The sequence below is a fragment of the Marmota marmota genome, unplaced genomic scaffold (assembly GCF_001458135.2).
Source record: "Marmota marmota marmota unplaced genomic scaffold, marMar, whole genome shotgun sequence".
In the NCBI taxonomy this organism is placed as follows: domain Eukaryota; kingdom Metazoa; phylum Chordata; class Mammalia; order Rodentia; family Sciuridae; genus Marmota; species Marmota marmota.
This window is the reverse complement of record NW_025999944.1, coordinates 7,595,985-7,609,189: the sequence shown is the minus strand read 5'-3', so window position 1 is coordinate 7,609,189 and position 13,205 is coordinate 7,595,985. Positions and strand designations below refer to the sequence as shown.

General features: G+C 45.2%; 1 protein-coding gene across 3 annotated transcripts; it reads left to right on the top strand.

Annotated features, from left to right (window-relative positions):
- The first annotated feature begins 1,638 nt into the window (after positions 1-1,638).
- Positions 1,639-7,255, top strand: Polr3d (RNA polymerase III subunit D). 3 transcript variants are annotated; one of them, XM_015499512.2, is made up of 9 exons: positions 1,639-1,776; positions 1,927-2,096; positions 2,941-2,984; positions 4,357-4,508; positions 4,609-4,733; positions 4,899-5,067; positions 5,440-5,705; positions 6,165-6,272; positions 6,467-7,255. In XM_015499512.2, the coding sequence occupies exons 2-9, from the start codon at positions 1,932-1,934 to the stop codon at positions 6,587-6,589; spliced, it is 1,152 nt and encodes a 383-aa protein (XP_015354998.1). In that variant the 5' UTR covers positions 1,639-1,776; positions 1,927-1,931; the 3' UTR covers positions 6,590-7,255. The 3 variants fall into 3 exon arrangements, with proteins under 3 accessions (XP_015354998.1, XP_015354997.1, XP_048657573.1); XM_015499511.2 differs by having other exon boundaries at positions 6,165-6,317; XM_048801616.1 differs by lacking the exon at positions 6,165-6,272.
- The last annotated feature ends 5,950 nt before the right edge of the window (positions 7,256-13,205 follow it).

The window sequence follows — 13,205 nt, the reverse complement described above, 5'->3', positions numbered from 1 at the left end:
AGCCACATGGATGAAGAACCATAAAATGTGCATATTCAAAATGACATAGCCACTGGGAAAACAGTTTGTCAGTTCCTCTTAAAACTAAGCATACAACCATACAGCACAATTGCATGCATGGACAATCATTCCAGAGAAATTAAAGCATCTGTTTACACATAAACTTGTACATGTTTGTTCACAGTAACTTTATTCACAGTAGCCTTAAACTTGGAAATAACTCAGAGGTCCTTCAAAGTATGAATGGTTAAACAAATCATGGATATTCAGCAATAAAAGAGAACATTGATACGAGAAGCAACTTTGATGATTTCCACGGAATAATGATAAAAGCAATCCCAAGAAGTCATATAGTGTATGATTCCATTTCTAGAACACTTTTGAAATAACAAAGTTATAGAAATGAACAGATTAGTGGTGGGAGGAGCAGAGCTGAGGGAGGTGTGGATCTAAAAGGGCAACCAGAGATCCTTGTGATGAAAATGTCTTGTATCTTGACTGTAAAAATGTCAATATTCTGGTTGTGATATTGTAGTAGAGTTTTGCAAAATATTACTATTGGGGGAACCAAGGAAACAGACTTCAAACCTCTCTACATTATTTATTACTGCATGTTTATCTACAATGATCTCAAAGTTGTTGTTGTTGTTGTTGTTTTTTGTTTTTTGTTTTTTTTTTAAGATACATCTTTTGGGCAGTTACTCCTGGGTCTGGAAATCTGTCCTAGGGATATAATTCAAAAGTAGAAAAAAATTTTTTGAATATACCAGATGTTCACTAAGCTGTGTTTATAACGCGAAATGACTTAAATGACCAAACGGGAAATAGGTTGTCATGATACGACCACCTGAGAATTACAATTAGTCATTGGAAGCAGCAACACTATCTGAAAAAGGATATAAAATTGGGGTACAATGAGTTTTGTGAAGTTGACTAGCAGTAGTCTATATGGAATTCTAGAAGAAATGGTTCCCTTTCCTCAAATTCTACGTAATGGAGTCACAATAAAAGTTCTTTGAATCTGTCCCTCCAGCAGTAGAGCAAACTTCGTTTTCAGATTCCCTCCAGGCTTTGAGTTAAGGGAGCACACGACAGTCTGCACAGTCGCAAGCACAGGGGCAGGTGTGATTAGGCACCCGGGTCTGCTATAGCAGGTCCTGGGATGCCCCCACAGCCTCACCCCAGGACCCCAAAGGATCTGGGAATGGAACCCCCCAGCCAGGGAGAGCTCTTTGACCACAGACACAGTGACCACTCCAAGGTCACCATGAAGAGCCCGCTGCCCATGCTCAGCCTGGCCCTGGGCTCCCCAATTCTGACTCCGGGTCTCGCTCTCTGCCCCGCGCCCCTAGCTCCATCCCCTGCCGCAACCCAAAGCTCCCAGAGACTCTGCCACGGCGACTCCCCACATTGCAGTGTAGCCACCACCAAGGACCCCAACCCAGAGCTCAGCCACTCTGCCACCGCCCCGGACCAAGCCCCCCGAGGGCCGTACCGTAGGATAGCCCAGACCTGACCCCTCATCCTTTTTCGCCCTCTCAACCCAGCTTTTCCCGACTCCGGGAAGAACCGGGAAGAGAAGGCGGAGGGGCAGCGAGGCGCCGCCTAATAAATACTATGGCCCGGCCCCGCCCTCCAACGTCACTTCCGCCTCGCGCCAAGATGGCGGCGCCCGGGCTCTGCCACGCAGACTTCCGCCCTGTGCGGAGATCGCAGTTTGGTGGCGGGTCGCGTCGTAGGTGAAATCGTGAGGCGTGGTGTGCAGCAGCAGTCCGGGTGCGTCCCCGCTTGGGGCCTGGGGAGAGGGCGGGGTGAGCCAAAGGCTCTAGGTGGGGTGGTCGGGGGAGCCTCGCCACGTGGGTGGGGTTCCGCCCAGGATCCGCGTGTCGGTCCCTTCAAGTGACTTCGTTACCCATTCTCTCCCAGGCAACATGTCGGAAGGAAACGCTGCGGGCGAGTCCAGCGCTCTCGGAGGGCCGCGACCCCTCCTCTCTGGGGCCCGCGGGCTTGTCGGGCGGCGACCTGCGCCCACGCTCACCCCGGGCCGCCTTCCCTCCATCCGCTCCAGGGACCTCACCCTCGGGGGAGTCAAGAAGGTACCTGATGGCTGATTTCTAAAGAAATTCAACTACCCAACTAACTATGCCAGGTCCCTGGGATTCAACTCTGTCGATAGGACCTACTCTGTCCCCAACAGTGATGTTCGGCCTCGTGAATCTTGTCCCCAGACTTATGCCTACTCCTTTTCAAATGCTAGAGCACCTATTTCAGGTCTAGGTACAGGGTGCAAGATGTTGAGATGTAATTGAAGAGCAGAGATCCTAGTTAGCTCAAGATGTTCAAAAAGCAGTTTGAGCAGCGCTTATTTTAGTGTGTTTTGGACATCTTTAAAAATCCCATGGCAGACATTATGTATATGACCGTGGATGTAAAAAGTAGCCCTGAAAGGGGAGAACAAGTTTCAGAAGCATAAAGTAGCCAAATTCTTAAAGATTTAACATTGCCTTGGAAAATTCTGGTGACAGTCTGTGTCAACCTGTTGTGAGTGCTGGCAGGTTTTTTGTCCTCTCTACTGAAGCCTTGCTCTAGAAACTATTTCCCGGTGATAGTGACTGGTCTGTAGCAGTTATTAGACAGAAGTGAGATGAGATAGGTTCTTTAAGTTTTGGAAATCTGGGAGTCTCTTCTTTCTGAGGAGAGAAGCTGAGATTTTAAGGTTTTGGACACCCCTCTCTTCTCTCTAACTCCACTACCTCTACAGCATGATGGTCTTCTTTTCAAACACATGCCTGTCTCTAAAATCTCTTACAAGTATGGAATGTGCAGAAGAGAGCCATGGTGGTCTTGGCCCATAGAAGATGCCCATTGGGAATTTTTATATTCCTCTGTACTTTGAGGTCAGAATTTACCAAATCAGTGACTCCTGTATTTTACTTTCAGAAAACCTTCACCCCAAATATCATCAGTCGGAAGATCAAGGAAGAGTAAGTAGCTAGGTCTGCTGAATACTTGCCCCTTACATACTTGCTCTGAATTTGGGGCTTTGGGGAGTGACCTAGGTGTGTGGCTCAGAAACTTGAATTCTTGTCTTGGGGTTCTTTTCTGTAGTGGTTTTCATCTCTGACTCCCAGGTGATTTTTAAGTGCAAGCTTTTAAAAAATATTGATGTGAAAAATCGAAGGAACTCGAGACCATCAATCATGTTAAGCAAAACAAGTCAAACTGAGAAAGTTAAGGATTGTATATTTTCTCTCATATTCAGAAGCTGGAGAGGAAAAAGGAAAACAAAAGTGGGGTGGCTTTCCTCTTAAAAAATCAAAGGGAGATCAGTAAAGGAAAGGGACCAAATGATGGGAGATAAGGAGGAAGGAACAAAGTGGTACGGAGTGATATTGGCCAAATTATTATGTGCATGGATGAATATGTAACAATAAATCTCATCAATATGTACAGCTATAATGCACCAATAAAACATGAGGAAATAAAAAAGGAAACAAAAACTACTGATGACCTGAGATACTGTGTATTAGTCAGTTTTCCATTACTATAACAAGTAAGTGAAGTAATTCAACTTGGAAAAGATTTATTTTGGCTCATAGTTCTTACATCCATGATCAGTTGGCCCCATTGCTTTTGGACCTATGGCAAAGCAGCACATGATGGCAGGGTGAGGCAGAACAGAGCTTCTCACCTCATGGCCTGGATGCAAAAAACAAAAGGAAAGAAAGAGGAAAGAATCCAGGGTTCCAGTATCCTCTTTAAGAGCTTACCCCCAGTGACCTGAAGACCTATTGCTAGGCCCCAACTCCTAGTTTCTACCACTTCCCAAAAGCACCCAACTGGGGAGTAATCCTTGAGAACCCAACTTCATAGGACATTTAAGATTCAAACTGCTGGGCATGATGGCACATGCCTGTAATTCCAACAGCTTGGGATGCTAAGATGTGAAGACCACAAGTTTAAGGCCAGCCCTGGCAACTTAGCAAGACCATGTCTCAAAATTTTAAAAATAGAAAAGGCTGGGGATATAGCTCAGTGGTAGAGCACCCCTGGGTTTAATCGCTGGTACCACTAAAAAATAGTAAGTAAACAAAGATGTAGTACACTTTGTGTTTCTTCACATTCCAGCCTTCCATGTTTTTGGACAGGAAGGTAAAGTTGAGCAAACTGCAAGGCCCCTGCCTCATCAAGGAAGTGATAAAAGTGCCAGACCTAGGATTGGGTTCTGTTTTTCATGGTGTACTTATTGGCTCATAAACTTTCTGCTCAGTTAGATGAAGTGAGATGGGAGAGTAGGGCCAGTTTTCTGAGGCAGAATGAGTAAGTGATTTCCCTTTATCTGTTCTTTTTTTCCAGGCCTAAGGAAGAAGTAGCCGTGAAGAAGGAGAAGCGTGAACGGGATAGGGATCGCCAACGTGAGGGGCATGGACGGGGACGGGGCCGCCCAGAAGTGATCCAGTCCCACTCTATCTTTGAGCAGGGCCCTGCAGAAATGATGAAGAAAAAAGGTACAAAGAGCTAAGTCGTGGATTTCAGTTCCAACTGCCCGAGAGAAGGGCAAGAGTGACAGAGTTCCTTATTCCTAGTGAACAGGGTGATTTCCCACAGGGAGCTGGGATAAGACGGTGGATGTGTCTGACATGGGACCCTCTCATATCATCAACATCAAGAAAGAGAAAAGGGAGACGGATGAAGAAACCAAGCAGATCCTGCGCATGCTGGAGAAGGATGATGTAGGTACTTGGAGATGGGGTGGGGGGCTCCGAGGGAAAAAGAGCTCACTAATGTCCTGAGATCCTGGTGAGCGGCAGGAACCTTTGGTTAGAAGGGGACTAAAATGGACTATGATCCAGGTACAAGTGCTGTCAAGCTATGTGACCCCATCTCTTCTTTGGTAGTTCATTGATGACCCTGGGCTGAAAAACGATATGCGAAACATGCCTGTGCAGCTGCCCCTGGCTCACTCGGGGTGGCTTTTCAAGGAAGAAAATGAAGAGCCAGATGTTAAGCCCTGTCTGGCTGGTCCCAAGGAGGAGGACATGGAGGTGGATGTACCTGCTGTGAAAGGTATCCTGTCAGTTAACTTCCCTTTTCCCTGGAGGTTCCAGGAATTCCTCAGATAAGCCTCCAAGACTTCTGCTCCTGAGCCATTCCTTTCCCATTCCAGTTCTGAAATACAGGAGCTGAACAAAGACAGTTTGTCCCTTTCTGAAGGTTTATGTATTGACAAGGAGGGTGGATGAGAGCCTCAGGTATCACTTTTTAGAGAAGTCACACACCTCTTGAATGTGCTGTTTCTTTCCCCTCTCCAAAAGCAGTGTCTCCCTCCAGCTTCCTGGCTGAGTGACAGTGGAACGGATGGGGGTGAAGGACTGGGAACAGTGAGATGGCATAGAGGGAAACAGCTTGATGTCCCTTCCTTTGTCTTACCCTGGGCAGTAAAAGAGGAGCCACAAGATGAGGAGGAGGAGACTAAGGTGAAGCCTCCTCTCAGAGCAGCCAGGAAGACTCCAGGCCTCTCAAAAGACGTGTCTGTAGCAGAGCTGCTCAGGGAGCTGAGCCTTACCAAGGATGAGGAGCTGCTGTTCCTCCAGCTGCCAGACACACTCCCTGGCCAGCCGCCCACTCAGGATATCAAGCCTGTCAAGACGGAGGTGCAGGGCGAGGATGGACAGATGGTGGTCATAAAACAGGAAAAAGACCGGGTATGCTCAGGAGTGAGTTCTGGGGAAATTGCAGGGTGGGAGCACCAGGAATGGAAGCTGACCTGTGGAGGGAAGCGCAGGCCTGCCGTCCGAGTTCAAAAAGAATGGTAGGCATTTGTCTTCAGCATCTGCAAGGGGTTCAGGGCCTGGGCTTTCAACCCAGGTACATTTGTGTGCTCACTTTTTGTAATGAATAATTTAAAAACAGACAAACAAGAGAATGTAAACTCCTATGTACCATTGTTCAGCTTCAACAGTTATCAGTATTTTGTCCATTTGTTTGTGGTAGGTTTTGTTTTATAACCTGTGGCAGATAGCCGCAGAAGAAGGGGCCTCTTTGGGAAGCTTATTCTGACCCCTGCTGCCCAGGCCTCTGTGGGGGATGAAATGGGGGTTCATTCACAAAAGGTAAAGTAACGAACTCCTTGCCTAGTTTCCATCCCTTGCCTCTCTCCATAGGAAGCCAGGCTGGCAGAGAACACTTGTACCTTGGCTGACCTGACAGAGGGCCAGGTTGGCAAGCTACTCATCCGCAAGTCAGGGAAGGTGCAGCTCCTCCTGGGCAAGGTGACTCTAGACGTGACAATGGGAACCACCTGCTCTTTCCTGCAGGTGCGAGACCCATAGGGCCATGGAGAGGCTCTGGATGGGCTGGGTAGTGCTGAGAGAGGGAGGGGGTTTCTTGAGCATATCTCATGAGATTCACAGACTGAGGGCTGGGGCATGGGATGATTCTGAATCACTGTCTCTGTCGGTTGCAGGAACTGGTGTCTGTTGGCCTCGGAGACAGCAGGACAGGAGACATGACAGTCCTGGGACATGTGAAGCACAAACTTGTATGTTCCCCCGATTTTGAATCCCTCTTGGATCATAAACACCGGTAAAATGAGCAGATGGAGGAGGATAGTGACTGTGCCCACGGCTGCTGCCTGCTCCAGACGTTTTGTTCTCCAATCTGGGCGACCCAGAACGGGCCCGTTTAGCCCACCCACTCCAGCCTTTGGCAGCCATCCTAGTTTTCTCTCCACCAGGGCCTGCACAGCTCCTTCCCCCAGCAGCTGTGAATGGCACAGTGACCTTCCCACAGCGTGAAATCGGATGGCACCTCTTGCTACTGGAGACTAGTCCCTGCTATTTATTTTTATATTTATGTCTTAATCTACTCAACCAACTGCATCGTCTTGAGGTGGAGTGGTCCATGGGAAAATGGAGGCTCCTCTTGGGGGCCTGTGGAGCTACAGGGACAAGAAGTGGAAGGGCTGCAGATTGGGCTTCTGCTCCCTCCTTCCTCATAGGAGACAGGTAGGAGAGAGCAGGGACGGAGTCTGAGACTTTAGTGCTTAGTCCCAGCTTGTTGGTTCCAAGTTCTGTGTCCTTGGACAAACTACCTAACCTTTCTGAGCCTCATATTCCTCATCTGACAAAAATGGGGATAATACCTACCTCACAGGGTTGGTGTGAGGATCATATGGAATATTGTGGATGAAAACTCCTTGCACAAGGCAGATGTGTATACCTGTAGGCACTCAATAAATCTTAGCTTCCCTTTCCTTTGCCTGAGTATTTTCAAACAAAATGTACATCCCAGGAGTCTCAAAAGAAGTTACTAGAGCTGTTCATGTCTCCACTTTTGTCCATCCATCCATCTGTCCGTCCTTCCTTCCTTCCCTTCATTTTTGTGGGCCTTGTGCATGCTAGACAAGCACTATGTCAGTGAGCCACATCCCCAGCTCTCCTTGATTTTTCCTCTGCATTTCATCCCACCCCACCCTGGTTCTGATGCTCCAAATGTTCAAGTCTGTTCTGTGTCTCATAAATGCTTTCTGTGTGAGTTACTAGCTGTAAACTGTTGAAAAAAATCAGAGACCCCTTTTGGCACTCTGCAAAGGTCTTTTGTTAAAATGGGGCCCAAACTCACTCTCTGCACCCCTACAGTCAGTAGTCAGTACTCCTCCAGCTTTCATTAAAACATTTTCTCAAAGGAAACCTGGAAGCTAGTTGTGGTGGTGCATACCTATGATCCTAGCTACTCTGAAGGCTGAAGCAGGAAGATCACAAGTTTGAGGTCAGCCTATGCAACTTAGCAAGACACTGTCTCAAAAGTAAGTTAAAAGAGTTAGACATGTAGCTCAGTGGTAAAGTTCCCCAGTACCAAAAAAAAAAAAAACCCACCAAAATCATGGCCACTCACAGTGAATCATCACCACACCACGTCAAATAGTGTTAAAAAATAAACCCTTGGTAAGACCAAGGTTAGAGATTGAGACTTGACAGGTGACCTTTCACTTCAAAATCTGTGTTTTGAGTTCCCCTTTGCCTCCCTGCCATCAAAAGATTTCCTGTTCAGCATGGATCCCAGTCTCAGCTGTCATGCTCTTGTTGAGCTTGTGGATCTATGATCTTGTTCCTTCTCCAGGTCATTTCTGGTCTGTGTAGATTCTCCTTCCACCCTGGATAGGACTGAGATGTTTGCAGGTTAGAACAAAGTGGCACAGCAGTGCCAGGTGACTGCAGGCTGACAACACAGCCTGCTCTTCTCAGTATGTTGCCCCTGCAAGAGGAATGGACCCCAGTCCCGGTGAGAACTATCTCTGCACTGCCAGGTTGCCCTGTAGCTTTTGGATGCTTCCTCCTTTAATCTCATTTTTCTTCTTTCTGCTTCTGCTGTTATTTATCCAGCATAGCTGGTCTTTTCCTACAAAGCCTCTCAAGCTGTCCAGCCAGGAGCTGTGAGGGGATTGAATATTTAGTGACCACATTGCCCTTTCTGGAGCTGGTAGCTTGTGTTAGTTCTGTCAGTAGTGTTCTGCTCTTTGCTCATTATAGAGAACTGGAGTAGAAAGAGTTCCTTGAAGTATGTGCCATAGAAGTCTTGCTCCATACTGCACTGAGCTTTGATTAGCTCTGGGCTCCAGCCCTTTGTTCTTTGTGTGTGTGTGTGTGTGTGTGTGTGGTGCTGGGGATTGAACCCATCCATGGGAGGCAAGCACTCTACCAACTGAGCTATATCCCCAGACCCTTTTTGAGTTTTTCAATAACTGAGGCACTGCCTTTGGGTCTCTGTTATAATCCCCTTTCTCTGTTGTTTCTTTTCTTTCTTTTTTTTAAAGAGAGAGAGAGAGAGAGAATTTTTTTAATATTTATTTTTTAGTTTTCGGTGGACATAACATCTTTATTTTATTTGTATGTGGTGCTGAGGATTGAACCCAGCGCCTCGCACATGCCCGGCGAGTGCGATACCACTTGAGCCACATCCCCAGCCCTCTCTGTTTATTTAGTTCAAAAATACTCTTCTGCTTTTTTTTGGGGGGGGGGGTTGGGGGTGAGGGACACTAATCCAAGGGTCCTGTGTCATTAGATGTTTGGTAATTTGCAGTCTTTGGTTCTTCAAGAAAGCTTGAGGAAGAGCACGTGCCGCCTCCATGTTCATTTTGCCATCTCTTGGAGATTGAAGCTTGGGACTCTTCAAAAGTCCTTACAGCCTGTATCTAGATCCCTATTGCACACATTAGATCTCATCAATAAAAGTGTGGAGAAGCTGGGAGCAGTGGCGCGGACTGTGATCCCAGCAACTCCGAAGGCTGAGGCAGGAGGATCGCAAGTCAGCCGGGACAACCTGACGACTCCCTGTCCCAAAAATAAAGGGTTGGGGATACAGCTCACTGTTGGAGCACTGCTGAGTTTAATCCCTAATACTGGGGGAGGAAAAAAAAAAGAAAGCTGTGTAGAAAAAGACAAGGCAAGTCTGCTTTCTTGGCTGTCTCAGAAGCACACATTTCTACCACCAAATATGTGCAAATAATGGGAGAAAAGCCCAAAGTCAAATTCATATATGGGTGCAAATGGATGCAAATTTATTACTACCTGCATCTGCGTATATATTTTGTTAGAAACAGCAGGGGAACCTTAGGTTTGCTCATTTCTTTAACTACATGAGCAAGTGACAGTTTGGGCTTTAGAGTTTAGGCTTAGATAGGGATCCAATTCTTATCAGTAACCCTGAGGAGAAAAAGTCACTTATTCTTCCCTAAACCTAGTTGTTTTTGTTTTTAATTTTCCAAAAGAATGAGATAATGGTTCTTTTTATAATGTTGTTTTTATGGTAGCGTGAAGATGAAGTATATGAACTATATTGGTGCCAGACAGATAAATGCCTTAACAGGATGTGTCACCAGCACAAGCAACAGGAAACTAGATTGACAGAGACTTCAGCCACAAGGATGTTCATCATGTAGCAAACAAGTTCTGGAGATAGGTGGTTCCAGAGTTCAGTGGCAGCCAAAACGTCATCAGGATTTTCCTGGAACCATTTGCTCTGCCGTCCTCAGTGTTACAGAATGGTTACTTCAACTCTCAACATTATTTCTTAAAATGACAGTGTCCAAAACTGTGTAGGTCCATTTTTTGGTTGCTGTCACCAGGGACCATTCTTCTACCACTTGAACTCTTGGAGGAAACCACATCCAAACCAAAAAGCAAAGCAGTAAGCAATGGGCAGCAGTCAGGGATCTTTGCCATTGCTCTGCTCATAGAGGGTAGTTTTAGAAGCCCCATAGATTTGCCCAAGTCTTCATAGGGCTGAGCTATATATCTGCCCTGGGACCAGGCACTGGCAAAGGAAAAAGAGTAGACCAGTTTATTTCCTTCTATACTGTGGCCTGTGAGATGGGATTTTGTTAGAAGGGAAAAACAAAGTGTCAGTTAGGTAGCTAATCTATAATAGTTGCCACCATGTTTTAAAAAGTATTGTAGATAGATTGGGAGGCTGAGCCAGGAGGATCACAAGTTCGAACCTCAGCAACTTAGCAAGACTCAATATTAAAAAAAAAAAATTGTAGCACAGCATTGTGGCATACACTTGTAACCCCAGCTACCTGGGAAGCTGAGGCAGAAGGATCACAAGTTTAAGACTAGCCTCAGCATCTTAGACCCTGTCTCAAAATAAAAAAGGCTGGGAATCTAGTTCAATGGTAAAACACCCCTGGGCTTTATCATTCCCAGTACCACAAATAAAATAATAAAAATAAATATTAAAAAAATAGTGTAGTAAAATCAAAAGATTATATCTAGGTAGAATTTTTAATATTCAGTTACTTTTTATTCTGCTAAATAAACCAGTTTTAACTTTTTAGTCCATATTCTTTCAGATTCCAAATTTTGTGTATTATATACAATGTAAATTATATGCTATTTTATCATGTGCTCCAACTCAGTCAAAAATATGCAGTTCTTTCATGTCACTGAGCATCGTGTTTCAGATATATGTGAGTTAGCTGGAAGGATGAAAGATAGCATACTTTAATCAGACCCACCACATGGTCCAGCTGAATTGAGCCCTCAACCCTAGGCTGTTAAAGGTAAGAAGACTTATTTCCTAGTTATGGTACAAAAGTTTAGTGCTAGTGTGGGCAACGTAGCAAGACCTGTCTCTTAAAGAGTGTGTGTGTGTAGGGAGAGGGCAGGGGAGTGGCAGGCATATGACAATAATTAGAGCAGGCCTCACTGAGAAGGTCTGATCCCAGAGAGGATGCAGAAGGATCAGGAGGGAGCCGGGAGAATGTTCTGGGCAGAGGGAAAGCTTGATGGAGACTGGTTTGGAGCTGAAGGAGTAAGAGGGGAGCAGCAGGGGAGGGGTGCCTTTATTCCACTGTAAGGACTTTGTCTTCATTTTTAAATAGGGAGTCGTGGCAAACTCCTTTGTCTAAGTTTCCAGAGAGTGATGTGTTCAAGCAAGGGCAGAGCAGGCTGCAAATCCCAGGCCAATATAATCAGCCAAACAACAGATGGTAGTGGCTTGGATAAAGGTAGTAGATGGTAGTAGAGGGTAGTAGTGGATGTGTAGGAAGTGATTAGATTCTAGATTTTTTTTTTTTTAAACTGGGGTTGCCTCACACATACTAGGCAAACACTCTATCACTGGGCTATATTCCCAGCATTTCAAAAAAAAAATTTTTTTTTTTTTTTTTTTTTTTTAGACAGGGTCTCATTAAGTCACCCAGTCTGACCTCTAACTTGCAGTCTCCTGACTCAGCCTCCCAAATCACTGGAATCACAGGTGTGAGCCACAGGGCCCAGCTCTAGATACTTATTTTGAAGGTTGAGCCAGCTTGATCTGCTGATAGATTAGTTGTGGGTGTTAGAGAAGAGTCAAGTTCAGTCCAAAGTTTTGACAATAGAAAACAGCCAAAAGCTGTAGGAAAATGGTCGTGACTTGACTTTCTTCCATCTTCCAATCTCAATTGGTAGAAACTAATTCACATCCAGAACTCTACTGCAAGGGATTTAGGGAAATGTTAGTATTTTGCTTTCTAGCCCCTGAAGTCTAGGTTGACATTTATAAAGGAGAAGGAGCCTAGAGGATGGTGAGTTCTGCCTACCGTATCCTCTGCAGTTGAGGCACCAGTCCAAAGCTGGAATGTGGCCCTGTTGTGCTGTCTTCCAAAGGAAAGCAGCCCCCATAGCTAGACCCACCACACTCAGAGTGACTCACAAACATTTGCACAATATTTTTCACATGACTTCTTCTGGAAATGTCTCTTATGTTGTATCCTCAGTACCTAAATTAGAAGCTTATCTTTGGACTACAAAAATTTGCCTAAGCAATCATTCCTCAGTTTCTGGATATTTAGATTTTTCTAATTTTTCACTGTTTTTTTAAAAATGACGTGATAAAAACCTTGCTAAATTGTTGCTGACGTTGTCAACTATTTTCCTAAGGTTCTTTATTAAAAATAGCTTTACTACCCGGGAGTGGTGGTATGCACCTGTAGTCTCAGGTACTCGGGAGATTGAAGCAGGAGGATCATTTGAGCCAAGTTCCAGACCAACCTGCTGAAAAACACAGCAAGACCCTGTCTCAAAACAAAACAAAACATCTTTGCTGAGTCAAACTCTGACACTTTTAAGGCTTTTGACAGATTTTGCCCTCCAGAGTGTTTGCACCTATTCACATGCCCATTAATAATGCATTTGTAAACTTACATGTGTAATCAAGATTCAATTTTTAAACTATATGAACCTTAAAAAAATGCTCAACCTGCCTTGTGCTCACCCGTCTCTGGGTGGCTGTCTAACCTTCATCAGCAGGACTGATGTGCTGAGGACACCCATTTATCAGCAGGACTAGTGTGCTAAGGACACCCAGCAACCCATGGTGGTGTTTCCCAAACTTGTTTTGGGTAGTCATATTTACTCTTGTAATTACATAATTTAACTAAGTCATTATATAAACTGATAAAACTGAGAGCTAAAAGAAAGTCATTTCTTTTTTTTTTTTTTTTTTTTTNCAATAACTGAGGCACTGCCTTTGGGTCTCTGTTATAATCCCCTTTCTCTGTTGTTTCTTTTCTTTCTTTTTTTTAAAGAGAGAGGTGAGAGAGAGAGAGAGACAGACAGAATTTTTTCAATATTTATTTTTTAGTTTTTGGCGGACACAACATCTTTGTATGTGGTGCTGAGGATCGAACCCGGGCTGCACGCATGCCAGGCGAGCACGCTACC

What these genes read in the sequence shown, in the direction of transcription:
- Polr3d (XM_015499511.2), top strand. Translation starts at nt 1,932, where the DNA reads ATGTCGGAAGGAAACGCTGCGGGCGAGTCCAGCGCTCTCGGAGGGCCG. An exon ending in TAAAACAGGAAAAAGACCGG is followed by an intron (nt 5,706 to 6,164) that starts GTATGCTCAGGA and finishes CTCTCTCCATAG; the next exon opens with GAAGCCAGGCTGGCAGAGAA. An exon ending in CCACCTGCTCTTTCCTGCAG is followed by an intron (nt 6,318 to 6,466) that starts GTGCGAGACCCA and finishes TGTCGGTTGCAG; the next exon opens with GAACTGGTGTCTGTTGGCCT.